The sequence below is a fragment of the Anoplophora glabripennis genome, unplaced genomic scaffold (assembly GCF_000390285.2).
Source record: "Anoplophora glabripennis isolate ALB-LARVAE unplaced genomic scaffold, Agla_2.0 scaffold100, whole genome shotgun sequence".
In the NCBI taxonomy this organism is placed as follows: Eukaryota; Metazoa; Arthropoda; class Insecta; order Coleoptera; family Cerambycidae; genus Anoplophora; species Anoplophora glabripennis.
Window position 1 is genome coordinate 873,862 of NW_019416223.1, and position 17,063 is coordinate 890,924.

General features: G+C 31.5%; 1 protein-coding gene across 1 annotated transcript in view; it reads left to right on the forward strand.

Annotated features, from left to right (window-relative positions):
* Window positions 1-17,063, forward strand: part of LOC108907799 (fringe glycosyltransferase) — a 191,230-nt gene that overhangs the window by 120,008 nt on the left and 54,159 nt on the right. The window contains exon 6 of the mRNA XM_018711599.2: window positions 8,226-8,311. Coding sequence (XP_018567115.1) covers window positions 8,226-8,311 — 86 coding nt within the window. The remainder of the gene's footprint in view (window positions 1-8,225; window positions 8,312-17,063) is intronic.

Here is a 17,063-nt window from a genome sequence, read left to right on the forward strand (position 1 = left end):
AGCTATTTTTCCCAACTTGAAAGCGATGAATGTTGTATTAATGTTTCCAATATACACTGCAACAAAACTTTTTAGCATTATAATTATGCGTTTCTATTCTAAATCATTTTATTAATAATAAAACTGAAAGCTTTGGGCTATTGCTGATTGTCGGCCATATAAGATAGGTACTCAAGAGTTAATGTTTACCGATATACACAATAAAATTAAATATGTATCTAGAAAATAAAAAACTACTTGCGAAAAAAATTTTATTGATGAAATATATCATGATACCTTTAAAAAAAACTAAACGCCTTTAAAATTAAACAGATTTAGCAATCGTCTGTAATAATTTTTGAAAAATGATGTCACAATTTTCGATTCAATAAAAAAAATAAAGAATATGTACATACCAAATTATTAAATATAATTCATTAAACTAATTATTTCGTGATACATATACAATATGGCTGACATCTTGTTCCAAGCATGTTATGGCTGCTAGGAGAATACTTCTACCACAGTAACTATAAATCTGTTGTAAAATAATTAAGATTTTAAATATTTTATATAGTATTTTGTAGAGTAATTTGTTGTCTACTGTCAGTTTAAAAATTCTGCGTAAACTGCTTCCTGCTACAATTCCAATGGCGTCAACAGAACAGATAATAAAGTACTCGTAGTATGTAAGTATGATGGGTAGATGATATGACTAGTAGACATTGTAAGTGCTTACTTGTATTTTAAAATGTTCTGAAAGAAGCTCTGAAGATTTTGAATGATAAATTACTTTTAACTAATAGCACTGCTAGTAGAGTTTAGAAGAGACAAATATACGAAATTATAATCAGTAAACAGTATAACAGTACTTTTAGTGTTGTTGTTTGCAGCACAAAATAATTTTGCAGTGACTGTAAAAGCAACGTATCATATAAACAAACTCGTTCATCGATTTTAATGAAACTTGGCAGGTTTGTTTGAAATAATAAAGGGCTTATTTGAACGTAATAACATGATTAAAATTAATAATTTCAGTATCTTCCTGAAGGGTAACTAATAATATCCTATACTCTGTTTGGAAATGAAAGAGAGTAATAAAACTCCGAGATAAGAACCGGCCATGGGCGTGGTAATATTTCGTTTCAGGTAATTATCGGGTAACACTAATGCTAACAAAAATGACAGGGATTGGAAAATCGACTATCTACAGACTTTTAAAGGAAACAAAAAATTAACAAGATACTGTAAATCCCCCAAAATCATCTACAGGGAGGTCAAAAGTCGTTATAGATGATTTCTTCAAAAATGTCATTCGCAGAAAAGTACACTCATTTTATTTTAAAAAAGAAATACCAACGCTAAACAAAATTTTAAGTGAACTTTCAGAGGACAACGATTTGCCAAAAATCAGTAGAAGCAAATTATGGGCCGTCTTACGAGAGTTGAATTTTTGCTGGGAAAAGCAGAACGGGAAGTCAGTTCTTATCGATAAAGATGAAATTATTTGATGGCGAAGACCCTACTTACGATCAATTAGAAAATTCCGTGACGAAGGGAGGAATGTTTATTATCTAGACGAAACTTGGGTCAACGAGGGTTATACTGTAACAAAAGTATGGCAAGATAGAAATGTAAAAAGTTTTCGACAAGCATTTTTGAATGGACTTTCAACAGGGTTCAAGGCACCTTCAGGTAAAGGGCGAAGATTAATAGTGACACATATAAGTAGTGCCAGTGATTTTGTAGATGGCGGTTGGATCTTATTCCTCCGGGGTCTGTAATTGTCATGGATAATGCCAGTCGGTAGACCGAGCGGACTCCTACGACTGCTTGGAGGAAAGCCGATATAATTCAATGGTTATCCGGAAAAAACATTTCTTTTGAAACAAATATGGTGAAAAAGGAACTTTTGACACTTGTCAATCTTAATAAAGATCAGAAAAAATATGTTATCGATGAAATGGCAACAAATCGACAAATAACGGTACTACGATTACCACCTTATAACTGTGAACTTAACCCAATCGAATTAGCCTGGGCGCAGGTAAAAGGAGATGTAGCGCGAAATAATACGACGTTTAAATTAAGTGACGTGAAAATTTTGTTAAAAAATTCCTTGGAACGAGTAACTGCAGATAACTGGCAAAGATGTATGCATCATGTACAAAAAGAAGAGGAGAAAATGTGGGAACTCGATAATTTAATTGACGTTACTGTGGAACCTATCGTTATCAATCCAGGAGACGAAGATAATTAATCAGAATATTCAGAGGATGAATTTTAATATACCTACTTTTTTTATTTTCTTTATTGTACATTTATACAACACTACATTTACTCACCATAATTTGAATTTTCAAAATACATATATTTTTGTGTGGAATAAAAGTCTATTCATTAAATTTAAATAAATATTTTGATAATAATATTGAATAATTTTATTTGAATTACTAAAAACCCTCTTAACCCGGTTATGATGCTTCAGGTAGCCTCATGTTTTGAAATGCTGTTTTTATATTGTTTACTTATAAGAGAAATGGACCGAGAAATTGAAGCGGCATAGACAAAGACGGATTGTCGGGGATTAAATTTTAGCTACCTGCTACAATTTAGTACAGTCCGATCGCACAAAGTTTTTTTAAAAGTACACCTCATCTATACCGAAACTACATAATATAAAAATATTGAATATAAGCACCAGTACTACATTTATTTACGATTTGCATACATAATAAGCTTTTATTACTCTCTTTCATTTCTAAACAGACTATAGGACATAACATATAATAGGTATTTAAAGTTTAGAAAACAACATGAAGTTTTATCGCCATAATGGTTGTAATAGTGTATTAACACTAAAACTTTCTAATTCACAAATTTTTTTAGGTTAGGGACAATATCTCTATAAATATTTTTATGCCTTCGAAAGCTTTACTATATACTTAATAGTTTTATAAGTACAATATATATTGCTGCATCTCTCAAAAATAGCTTTTTAGTTGAGAAGAAACTACTTAAACTATTCTGCTTACAGCTGTAATATAACCCTTTTATAGAATCTTTTTTAAAGCTTGTTGTGATATTATTTAACTTAAAAAGCTACAATTATTTATAATTTAGTCATATAGTCTATTTAAATGATAATGTTATACAACATTAACAGTGCAATCAATATACTGTATTAATGCTTTAAAAATTGACTGGTAAGTGTTTATGAGATTATAAAAAACAAGGAAGCAGCTATTACATTTTAAACTTTTATAGAAGTTTCATTTACCACGTTTATAAGACTCTAACAAAGCTTTTATAAAATTGTTGTATAATTTTACTATTAGAATGTTCTAACAGCTTTTTATATACCAAAATTGCTATAGGAACAAATTAACACCTTATTAAGGCATTAAAAATCTAAAAAGATACATTTGTTGCTATTAAAAAAACAGTTATATAACTTTAAGTGATGTAATAGTAGCATTTGTGTTAGTTGGGTGGTATGTACAAAACATAAGTAAGTCACTTCCTACTTAATCTTAAATATAAAAGTAGGAAGATATACTAAACTGAATAAATATAGTATCTTAGAAAACATTCCTTTGACTTAGCGAATGGCTGCGTATTTTCCCATTGCGTATCTAGAAAGTGATAAATTGGTCCTAGAAGCAAGTGCAATTACAAGCAACAAACAAGAGCAAAATCATTTTACTGCTCCGCGGTCGAAAACTTTCGAATCTCGCGGCGACAAACCCCCCATATAAGGATAATTAATTTTATTGCTGTCACCGTTAAATATCCTGCGTGTCTGGAATAAATCAGAGCAAGTCCTTTCGAATGTGTAACTAATCGTTGACGTTTTCAATCTAATTAAACGGAATTGATATCGCCGCATCGAGATTGGTCACTTAACATGTTGACCTCGGTCGAAGGAAATCACAGTTGCCTTGGTCGGGTATTATGCCATCTAGATAAAAGCATCCATGACAAGTGCCCATCTAACCGCGCCTGCTTAGATGGGAATCGCTTTTTTTCCGTACTTCGTGCTTTTTTGCCATTATCTTTTTAATGCTCGCCTGCGCAAGGACAGGTCTGCGAGATCTGCTTCATGTTAAACTTGGCAATTAAAATTATTGACGCTCTCGTATTGCTGTAAACGAGACGTGGTACGTCTGAGTGATGAAAACCAGATGATAAAAAATGAGGGTTATTTAAATTATGCTTGGAAAGAGCCGGCAAATTTTCGTTTAGAACTTCCAGCAGTGCCACATCCTTCTGTTTAATAAGGCAGTTTCTAAAATTGGAGGGAATGATGACTGAAAGAATAATAGCAGAAGAATGATAACTATTTTCATTTTCGCTAAAGATTGTTGTTCAATAATCAGTAAGTTTTATGTTAATTGATCAATTCTGATTAAAATTTGGGATTAACACACAGATTTAAAAAATTGAAGCAATGATTTTTATCAAAATATGTTTTCTAAAAACAATCTTAGTTTGTAACCAAACTCAATTGGCTTTTTTATGTAGGTACTTTTTTCATTCAATTCCCTTCTTTTCAATAGTTACTGTTCTTTAGTTTATATTCATGTTTTTTTTATATAGACGAAACGGTTGAGAACTATATATATTTTTTGGATTTTGTCGGGTGTCAGTCAAAATTAACAAAGACTCTTTATTCAGTTCAAGCTTTCGAGTACTTTATTGTCTCTTCCCCAGGAACACTAACGGTTACAATATTATGAAAACTTTTGGTGCTTTTAAAGTTTTCTATAATATTGCAACCGTTATAGAGTTCCTGAGGAAGATACAATAAAGTACCTGAAAGCTTGAACTGAATAACGAGTCTTATTTGTTAATTTTGACTGACATACCCGACTAAATCCAAAATTGTACACCTAGATAGATATAGATTGAATTAGTAGCTCTTTTTATTGTAGTTTTTGTGCCAGACATCTTGAATTCAATCATCGTTATTCCGAATCTGCCCTTTTCTACATACTTATTAGTTAGTTATTCACCCCGGAGCCATTTGCTTTTTTGGCCTCCGTCTTTGACCTTTGTTTACTAGGTCATAGACATTTCCAACTACTTAAATTTAGATGAATTTGTACATTTTCGATGAATTTTCAGGTAATCTTGAGATATTTTTTACTTTTGATGTATTTTGAATGTCCTTCAATGTTCTAAATTTGAGGAAATGATCACTCGAAAATAACTTGTTTTTCTGGATATCGAACAGCAAATTCTCTACAGGTTTTTGAAATTACTTTGTCACATTGTCCATAATTAACAAACAAATAAGCCTCATCAGTACTTGCACGATCCCCAAACATTTTAATTTAAATTTTCAGCAAAAACTATCACAGACACAACAACAATTTGAAAACTATCTTGACAAATGTCATTTTAATTGTTCTTGGAGTGTTTCTGGTTATTGACAGCTTGATAACAAGTCTGATACAAGAAAAACTGTCAAAAAAATAGAAAATTGCAAATATCTCTAAAAGTAGTAACGGCAACCCTAACAATACTTATATGGCTTGAAATGAAATTTCAATCTGCATACGATAGAGTAAAATACTGAGTGTTCCGTTTAAGTTATAAATGTTTGAAACTATAAAAATGTAACAGCAAAAATGAAACACCTAGTATTAAATGTTTTAATTTAACACCATGATTTAGTGTTACATCCCCTTTAAAGGTACCAAAAATCCACTTGATACCGCGCTCCTGAAAAGAGTTGCTAGCATCTCCATCCCTTGCATCTGTCAAATTTTTTCGTTAAAAATTAATATCGCAAAATCTATACCTCCTAGGTATAGTGACCCTCAAATTTCACGTAGAATCCGAAAATGCGATAATATATGTGTCCCATTTAAAATAAGAAAGATAATACGAAACCAAAAGTGCCATAAAGTTCTAAATATTTCAGCTGTGTTGCCCCTACTCCCTTTTTTAGGTTGCCAAATTTTCAGATTTATCGGATCAGTACTTTTCGCGATATCGATAGCGGCGATTCCTGGTGGGACAATCTGTATAAATTATTAGATAATAATTTAAACTTAGTTTCCACAACTGTAAATCTTTGTTGGTATCTTATCGAATAGAGAAATAAATTAATCAATATAAAAAACGATTACAAAAACATGATGTCTTCATACAATAATATCCTAACATGATGATCGAATAGTATTAATTCCTTTCCATATTTGATTTGATATCATATTACATCATCAATCATGACTGTATTTAAAGTGCCTCGTTATTTATTTTTCATCTATAACAAATTGTTTAATGTACCTATGATTTTGATTTAATTTCAGTTCAATATGATTTCTTATGAACTTCCCATTATACAGGGTGATTCACAAATGGTGGCCAAAAGTGAAACCTCGTACTCTTTGGTGAATTTTAAGGGGCGTTTCTCCTATAAAGTTTTTATCTAAGACGCTTTGTTAAGGAAGTATATCGCTGCCAATTTGAAAAAATTAAATTCTATTGAAATTATTTGCGATAAACATTATCTATATATAGCAAAGAAATCTACTCATATGAGCATACATATTGACTAATTAACAACATAAAAATATCATATTTAAGTAGTTTTAAATTATATTTAATGAACGCGAAAAGACTATGTAGATGTGGCAACAGCGCTAATAATTGACTAGCAGTTGTACACATTGCCTACAGACCTCGGATATTGGAGATATTGCACGTCAAATTCGGGTAAAGATACGTACGCGTTCAAAAATGTATTGTGTGTAAACTATGTACAATATAATTATTATATACAGCAAATATATTGTATTATCCTCGCGAAGATTTGTATCCTTTATTTAAAATCCGTAAATCATGTGAACTGGTAAAACAACGAGAATTATGTTAATTTAGTTCTAAAGAAATGAAATGACACTCGCGCCCATCTCTCCTCCAAGTCAAAGAAAATGTTGGATGCAATTTTGAAGGTTCTGTGATAGAAATTACATTATTACTTACTGTTCGTGTTTTTAATATCTATTTTAGTAATGTTACAATAGCTTTGCAACTATAACTAATTTTTTAGATATAAAGTTTGCTGAGAAATATTTATGTTCCTTTGTTATTCCGTACAAATGCTTTTATCTCAAGTATTACTAATTATATTAATCAAGTAAAGAAAACTTTATGTAACCCTAAATATTGCTGGGTAATGATTACGATGTTTTTATAAACCATTAAATATTTTAAAAGGATTTATCAGCTGTATTTTTTATTCCAATAAATATATCACAGCTTCCTAGTCTTCTTTAATTAATCTAGTTTTTTAAAAACATTACAAAAAATCATCTGTTGTGGATAATTTATTGTTGATAACAATGTACATGGGATTTAGGAAAAATGTATATGTTTGAAATCAATTTCGTTTTTATCAAGTCTTTCAAATGTATTCCCTCCTTGCTGTCAGCTGATTGCGACGTTGCCACATTAATCCTCAAGTCAGATAGAAATGCAATTATTGGTTTGTGTTTCTAATTAATACAGCTGTACTATGTTCAAAACTTACATTAGTTTTACATCAAAAATAAGATAATACTGTATACTATCTATGGAAAAGTTTTGTTTCACAATTTCTACATTTTTTTCTCAGTTGTGGGCAAAAAAAATCCAAAATTTGAGGGTTTTTCCTATTTTTTTTTCCTATCGGTGGCATATTTTTCTAAATAAATTAGTACGCCACAACCCTGATATTTACGGATTCGTCTTTCAATTTTTTGCAAATTACTACTTTCTTATGTTTTTGGAAAAAAGCCTGATTTTCGAGTAATTATTCAGTTCAACAGAAAAAATAGTGTAATTTTTTATTGCAGCTGAAATAGCATTACATTTAAGACGAATAATGCTTAAGTGAAACATTTAGCCATACAACTATCTAACCCTCGCCTGGCTCTGTTACATCATCGAAAGATAAATGAACACGTCGAAAATGAAACAATTATTAAGACGTCTCCGGCGTGTAATATATGATAAGTGTGCTATCAATCTATTCGAATAGAATTTATTTTCCTTCATAAATTACGAACTGCCCTATCGTCTTAATAATACGAAATTAATCTCCGCGCCATTCCACCTCAATAAATATCGTAAACTGACGGCTACTCCTTCATTTCATTCGACAAAAATCGAGAAATTACCGGGCGATGTTAAATGTTTTGGTATCCCGGGGTGATTCGTAATACGCCTAATTGCGTTTGTGTTTTTCTTTTCAGAAAAAAATCAAGTTCTGGTTCGCCACGGGAGGTGCCGGATTCTGCCTCAGCCGGGCATTGGCTTTAAGGATGACGCCGGTGGCCAGGTAAGTCCGTTAATTTACTCCAGAGGCCGACGACGGGTCTCCAATTATTCAACATTTATGCATTTTTAAATATATACGTTAGTGTGTCGTTTTTTGTGGGCGAGACTAAGAAATTCCACAAGTACCACTCTAGAAAGAGAGTTGCGGCGAAAATTTGAAGCATTTTTGAACATCATTGATGAATTTTGGTAAAACTCCTGTTCAACTCACGTAAATTAATGAATTTATCATCATACAATGGGCTGACTTAGCATTTTTTTTTGTAATTCATATTCGGAGAGTATACTCGTACTTCATAGATGTGCAGAAAATTAAAATTTTATTTAATCAATTTCTCCCTCAAAATAACACAGATACCTACACAAAAAAAAATTGTCTGTACCTTTGATTTTACCCAATTATCAAACACCCCCAAAATTTTGAGTACTTGGCAAAAAATTGTGAAAAATTGTTGGAAATCACTGGCGAGCAAAAAAAAATTCAGAAAAATTTGTTCTGAACTTGATCAATTGGGATTCTTATGTATTTTGATGTGCTCAATCTAAATTTGAAGTCTTTGCTGCTTGCTTCCCTCGCAGATTTTGCAAAAATCGTAAAATAATAGCGAAAAATTACCCAAAAATAGCGAAAAATCACCAAAAAAAATTCGAAAAAATATTTTGTGATCTTGCTCAAGTGTGTTTCTTATGTATTATGATACGTGAATTTGAGTCTGATGTCTGTTAGCTGTATTCCCCCACAGATTTTGCAAAAAAAAAACAAAAAAAATAACAGAAAATGGCAAAAAAACATTAATGAGTGATATAATTTAGGAAGAGATTTTCTAGATTGGAACAAGTGTTCTCATAAATTTTGTCGAGCCGAATTTGAATCTAAAGTCGGTTGAGCCTCATTACCCAAAAATTTTGCAAAAATCGCAAATTATTGCAAAAAAATGGAAATCGTGAATCCCAGACAATCTTGAATAAGTCGAAATATTTCTAAAACTTCGAAAACCTTGAAATATTTGCTTGCAAAACTTCAAACTGAATACTTCAACATGCCTCGAAGAACTTAAGAACGTGGAAATATCTAAATATATGAAATTTTTTGAGATACCTACACGAAATATTACAAAGCTTCAAAATACGTACCTACAAACAACTTCTAAATAAAGTAAACAGCCCTATAATACATAAGAATGCTTTCAGAATGCATCAACGTACACCAAAACAGTTTTAAATCAGAATCCGTGGAATCAATCTCAGAATTATAAAAAAAGGAAAACATCAAAGTGGTAAGGCTTCAAAAAACATTAAAATAATTAAGAATGGTATTAGAATACAACAAAAAAGTCAAAGAAGCAGAATGCATAAAAAACAAAATTAACAAAAGCCAAAAGTCAGATCAAAGGCAAGGATGAAATTACTAACTTCAATGTTTAGAGTTCAAAGATCAGTGATTGAACACCAAAGGTCAATTATTAAAGACCAAAGGCCAACGATCTGAAGTTAGAGACAGAAGAGGATTTTGATGTTTTTCGAAGTTTTTAAAATGTTGTCTTCGTTTCTTAAAGTACTTATTGTTTTTTCGAGATATTTCATAAAATTTAAAAGTGTTTGTAATATTTCCACGCATTTCATTGTATTTAGAAGTAATTTGATTTTTTTTCGAGTTATTTCGATGTAGTTAGGAGTTTTACGGGGAATTATGAGGTGTATTTTTAAGTATTTCGAAAATTTTATATTTATTCTAACGCACAGTACCTAATAATATAATAATTAGAGTTAGTTCGAGGTTTTCGTCGGCTTGTAGGTATAAATAAAAATAAATAAATTTTCGTGCTTTATCAGCGAAATGTCGTTTTTATCCCTTAGCGCGTTTGACATTATTAGAATATTAAAACACGTATACACAAAGCAAACGCGAAGCCAATAACTGCCGTTATTACCGATTTCTTAGGATGCGCTGTAGCGAAAAACTAACGCGACGGCTATGATCATCCGACTTAGTCCCGAACTCTAATAAAATTTAAAAAGATCGTTATTTTTTAATAATAATTATTATTCGTTTTTGCGCTTTAGATAATACTCATAACACTATAAATAAGTTAGTATAATTACTTTATATTTTTTTTGTCAGTGTACGACTTGATTTTGCCTCGGTAGGATATTAATAATTGGCCTGAATGGCAGGAATGTCTGGGTTGGCAGGTAGGAGACTTAAATATGTTATTATCCGAAAAGGCAGTGACCATAAATGTCTCTGAATTATTAAATCGGATTAAAAGGCTTATCCTGACAAATGAGTTAAAATAAATGTAAACGTGCATCAGCAAATACTTCGTCATGTCAAAGATGAGAAAATAACGAGCGTGAATGCCTTATAAACAGTTTTAAATTGAATTTAAATGAATTCTCTGAAGATATTTTGATAATATTCATTTTGTTCCTTTATTTATTTACACTTGTGTGATAATTATTATTAAGTACATCCACAAACATTAAGAGGCGGTTATTTTAATAATTTTAAACTAAAAAAGTTGTATAAGCATGGTCCACAAATCAACAGTTCTCGAGATGTTAAATTAAAAAGAAATTGTTTTCTAAAATATCCCTGAAGACGTTCGATGCAGAATGATGAATCTTAGGATAATGACTTATCTAATGAAAGATATAAATCCAGTGAATTTGTATACAGGGTGTCTCATAATTAGCTGCCAACCCTGGACAGGCCGATTCTATGATCAAAACTAAGTAAAAAAGTTCATATGAACATGGGTCCGGAAAAAAAAAGTAATAATAAAAAATTAAATTAAATTATTATTATTATTATTATTATTTGTTTAAATTACTATGAAATTGACCAAAGTGGGATTAATTCAAGAGCGATTTTCTCAGAAACCGTTAAAGATAACGATTTGAAACAAGAGTACCTTTTTAACGCAAAACAGTTCGGGAAAACGGAATTTGCTGTCCAATTTGTTAAAAAGTCAAAGATGAAAAAGTTACACACGCAAAGTACCAAGGGCCCCCCCGTACCCGCCCCAATGGACCTTGTGGAAATAAATGGATTAGTCCATCAAATTGCTCATCAAAATTTAGCTGTGTATACCAAATTTCATTCATTTATCACAACGCGATTGAGAGATATTGCAAAAAAATGATTTCCATTCCTCCCTCTTCAATGGGTCCCTGTGCCCTTAGGAAGCATTTCCGGACCCATGTTCATATGAACTTTTGTACTTAGTTTTAATCATAGAATCGGCCAGTTCAGGGTTGGCAGGTAATTATGAGACACCCTGTATATATAAGAAATTCAACACACTAGATATTTAGAAAATTCGGTCACTACCTGGAACATCTTGTGGTGTTTTTACGAAAAAATATCTTTCTTTTTATTCTAAAAATTAATTACAAGTCCGATAAAGATTAATGACAGGAAATTTGGCATTTTTGTTTAGCAAACGATTTTCATGATTGCATTGTATTTAAAATCACATATTTAGAAAAAAAAGGTGATATGAAAATTTTTGAGAAGGGAGTAGTTCTACAATTATGTGAGGTTTACTACTTAGTAATATTAAATAAAAGTGTAAAAAGTAATAAATAGAAATGGTTTGATCTTCGAATTAAATTTAAATTAAAAAAAAAATAAAAAAATGTGAAAGATATATGATATACTTATTTGGGAGCTGAACACATTCCTAATTTTTCTTTTTTTTTTTTGAAAAGTTTTGAATCACCCCGAATATTCGTGACTTCGAAATAACCTGAGCAACAGTATCTCAGATATGAAACGAATCCATTAAATTTACAGTTAATTGCAAATGCCTTAAACTTTACGTTACCATAAAAGTCAGAAAAGCCGTGATACGAACAGATATACGCTACGAATTACTTAACGAAATTAATTTGATCGTTATCGTTTAGTAGAACACAAGAACATGTTTAGTGCCATATAAAAAATTTACAATCCTACCCGGTTAATTGGAACTAGATATTTTAGAGCTCATTAATTTTTATCTCCATCTGATGCCTCGGGAAGCCTTTCGTTCCTAGATCTGACCACTTCGGAGTCATATATCTTGGCCGAATTAATGGGATGGGCCTATCTAATCAGCTGTCAATTAGCGGATTCACGTTTTAAATTTGTCCGTCGATGCCGAAGCGGAGGCAACCGCACTTGTGGAGCCGTTGCTTGTTTCGTAATACCTTATTATACAAATAAAAACAAATAGTTCACTTTCGGTGACATCATGGGTATGGTAATTGCGGAAAAATATTTTTTGTACCATTATTCAGAACATGCTTTTTTGTATGTACTTAGTGCATACACACGACGAAAAAATGGCATAAGTGTGCTACAAAGTAACACAAGCGTGTCGCAAAAAGTGTTTCTGTATTTTCACAAGTCGAACAAACGTCAGTCCATGTTAAATTTAATATGTGCAAAAATGGACAGTGATATTGAAAACATTCCAGTGAAAAATTCATACAAGAAAATATTATTACAAAAAAAAAGATCTTATACAGTAAATAGCAAGATCTGCATTAAAATCTGGGACCTAATAAAAAGTATAGGGTGCAACTTGTGCAGAAATGCGAATTACTCTCGCATTTGAACTTTTTCCAACCTGGGAGTAATTAGCACTTTTTTGCATTTATATCGCAATACATATATACTATTCTACATTCACACACCTATTAGATCTATATGAAACCAAGAATTTGACTTATTAATAACTAGGGATCAGAAATGTTAGGGCGGCTGCAACGTGGTACAGGGTTGGCTCTTTTATGTAATTTTATTCAAACAAAAGTGACACAACAGTTGCCTTCGTATAATTGGACTCTACATTAAGAGAATGTATTTGTAAGTATTTGCTTAATAGTACGAAACAAAAAGGGTATGCTTTTCTACATTAAACGCTTCACATGGAACTACCATAAAATATATGCGTATAGTACGAGATAAGTACCAGCCAAATAAAATAATAATTTCTTACTCATAAAGAAAGCGATTGTAGAAAATAATTAATAGTACCTACAATAACATTTACATCTCTGTCTCTGATCTGAAGCTTCGCATCGATCAATGTATTCGATACGTGCCTACCGGCACCCTAATACCTGCCCTGTCGGCCTCTCGTGCCGGTGAACAATCCGAGTTTTTTGCTAAGGGATGTGCATTTCATTGTCGTTTGTGCATGTGTGAGCGAGTTTGAGACTTTGCTTGGTCGAGTGTATGGCACTTGTTTTTATGACAGCCAGTAGCATTGTTTATCATGAGCACAGAGCGGCATACGGTTTGGCCACAGATTTAGCCTATTTCTGTTATTACAACGCGAATTGCCGCTAACTGACATAATATCAATGACGTTTGATAGCATTTTGAAAGCAGAAATAAATAACAATTAATTCGAATAAAAGGTGTGTGATTTTTAGGGCTTCCTAACTAAAATCAGACAAAATTATAAAAATCAGGATTAAAATTGAAAATTACCTACTACGATTTCTTAAAACATAAACGAGGAAGCACATTCTTTTATATTTCAAGAACACATAAGTAAATATATATACGTAATTTCACAAAATTATGGCTTACCATGTTGCGTTTCAATTACCAGACATGGAGGAGTAAGCTACCTTCTGAAAATATAACTTCTACGCCTATGATTTTTTTGACGAAGATGAAATATCTCTGTGTACTTTATAAAAACATATATTTACAAAAAAAAATGGCCTTAAATATTTTTCATATTTTCTTAGATTGATTGAGGAGTAATGGTTGTATTTTTGTTTTATGTTACATTTGAAACTATAGTTTTTCAAAATAATTTTTAAAAAGAAATGATTACATCCGAATATGTTGCTATATATAAATAACAACAAATGAATATAATCGTTTGAAAATATGTAAACTTAGGTTAACTTTGTTATATACACACAAAAAACAGAAAACTTTGAAGGTTAGCCTTGTTTTCCTGATGCTAGAGACATCATTTTTACTCTTTTCCTTTAAGAAACGCCACATTAAATTTAAACTTCGAAGTTTTAAAATATATTTACATCGTTTTATTGTTTATTTTATGTTTACGAGTAGGTGCTATTATTTTTGTATATTAATCTTGTTCATATTTAATGATTTCTTATACGTTAATTACACAGCCACAAAAAAAAAATTAGTCTGTATTTTCCATGCGACATATGTTATCCGTAGTATTTCTGCCTCCTGATCCGGTGTCAGAATTGAGCTATCACATCATAGGAATGTCCTAACCTCAAAAACAGGTCAAAAAAAGCAAAAATTCACGAAAAAGTGCTAGGAAAAATACAAACATTTTTTTTTTCTATATTCAAATGTTCATTTATATAGTTAAGACCCCGCCGAACGTGAATTAGCGGTCAGAATTGATGGTTATTTTTCTAACCTCAAAAAAGCGGGTCAATTAAGGTCAGATATCACGAATTTTCAAAAAATAACATTCGCGCCAAATTTAGTATACGGGGGTTTTCGGGGTCACTAATCACGAATCTGAGATCAAATTTACAAAATTCAACCCTTGAATAGATCTTTTACAGAAAAAATAACGAGATATAGCCGAAAAAAGTAGGTTAACACATGATTGGGTATTCAGATTATAAAGTAAAATATTACAAAATGAATTTCGCAATTCTGACCTCGAATACGTAATCAGCGACCCCGAAAACCCCTGTATACCAAATTTGCTGCGATTCTGTTATTATTTGAAAATTTGGTCGGCCATTTTGGATCCGCCATCTTGAATTTTGCAAAATTGACCTCAGATCCGTGATCAGCGACCAAGAAAACCCCCGTATACCAAATTTGGCGCGAATCTGTTATTTTTTGAAAATTCGTGATATCTGACCTTAATTGACCCGCTTTTTTTGAGGTTAGAAAAAGAACCATTAATTCTGAACACGGATTCACTTTGGGCGGGGTCTTAACTATATAAGTGAACATTTGAATATAGAAAAACAAATGTATTTTTGAGGTTAGGAAATTCCTGTGATGTGATAGCTCAATTCTGACACCGATTTTTTGGTCAGGAGGCAAAAGTACTACAGATAACATATGTCGTATGAAAAGTACAGACAACTTTTCTTTTTTTGTGTGGCTGTGTTATTATGCAATTTACTCCAAAGCTTCTTGTTATCTTTATAACAAACTGCCACATTTGATTTTCAAGCCAGTTTGATAACAAAAGTTTTGGCAACATATTTCTGGTTAGGCAAAACTTATTTCATAAAATAATAATAATACCGCTTGCAGATCGTTTCGGCAGCAAGAAGGGTTGTTTATTAAATACCAATATAATAAAGAGCCCGTAGGTATAACAAAATCAACCAATATCTCCATTGCAGCTGAATAATATTAATACTTTCCCTACATTTCTCCAACCGTAAAGGCGTCTTTTGCAAACATTACATTTAGTACCTACTAAAAAAAAAAATTGAAACAACCAGGCAAGAATATTTATTAGTGGTGATTTTTTTTATTTAACTCTTGTATTACGCAACATACTTTTAGACAAGGCGAAATCGGCGGCTTCATATGAAAAAATTAGTGGATTCGATTTTTTGCATAATCACCTCCGTGAGATGTCCCTGAATGAGGATCAAAATGTTACCGGCCGGTAACCTGGTCACAATTTTTTTAAACTATTTTTTTTTTTAAACAAATTGCAAAAATAACTTGTTTTGCTCCGGAATTTCGGGGTATTCTAAACAAAATAGTTCCTATGCACTATGCTCCTAAAATCAACGGTTTCTGAGTTATAAACAATTTAATGTACGAAAAAATGCAAAAACGGCCATTTTCAAGACTCAAAAACAATAACAAAAAATCAAGTTTTTGATGTTACTAAAGTTTAAAAGTAATCTTTAAACATCCCTTGACAAAATACCGAGGAGTTATTTGGTGTAATTACATTGCAATGCGTATTATTTTACCTATTAACAATATACATTTTGACTTGCGCGCCGCGCCGCTCGGGCACTCCACTGTACGCCAACCTCGTGTATATATTCATCATCTCACTTTTTGATACATTTTAGCAATGCTGAATTTTTATTTATTAAAATTATTTTTTGTTTATTGATATTATAAATTTCTAAACAGTAACAATAATAATAATAATAATATATCTACTTTACTTAAATAATATCTAATTTTGAATTTGCGAATATCGCAATGAAATTCCCGCGCCGCTATAGGTTAAATATTTTTTCTCGAACGTGTGGAATGGGTATAAACTTAGGAAACATTCCATGTACTTCTGATGTCTTTAAACTACACGTATTAAGAGCATAATTGCAAACGTATATTTGGAAAAATTCAATATACGTACTCTAAATACCAGACGTTGAATATCGAAAATTTCGGTTACAAACTAGATGAAAATGGTGCAGTATTACCCATATTTATGTTTAATAATACCTGATAGATTGATGTAAATGTTTGAAAACATGTAAAACCAAACTAAAGCATGTAGTTGTAGAAAAAATAATGTTACTTGTGTTACTTTATGTGGTTGTAATGCAGACGAATGTGAAGATTGTATGCTTCAATAAATATATTTATAAGTTTAAGACATTTTACTCTTTATTTTTTATTTATTTTAAAATATATGTCGAGATATATGAAAAAGTGAGGCGCTGACGGGGTCGGCGCACAGTGGAGTGCCCGAGCGGCGCGGCTCGCAAGTCAAAATGTATATTGTTAATAGGTAAAATAATACGCATTGAAA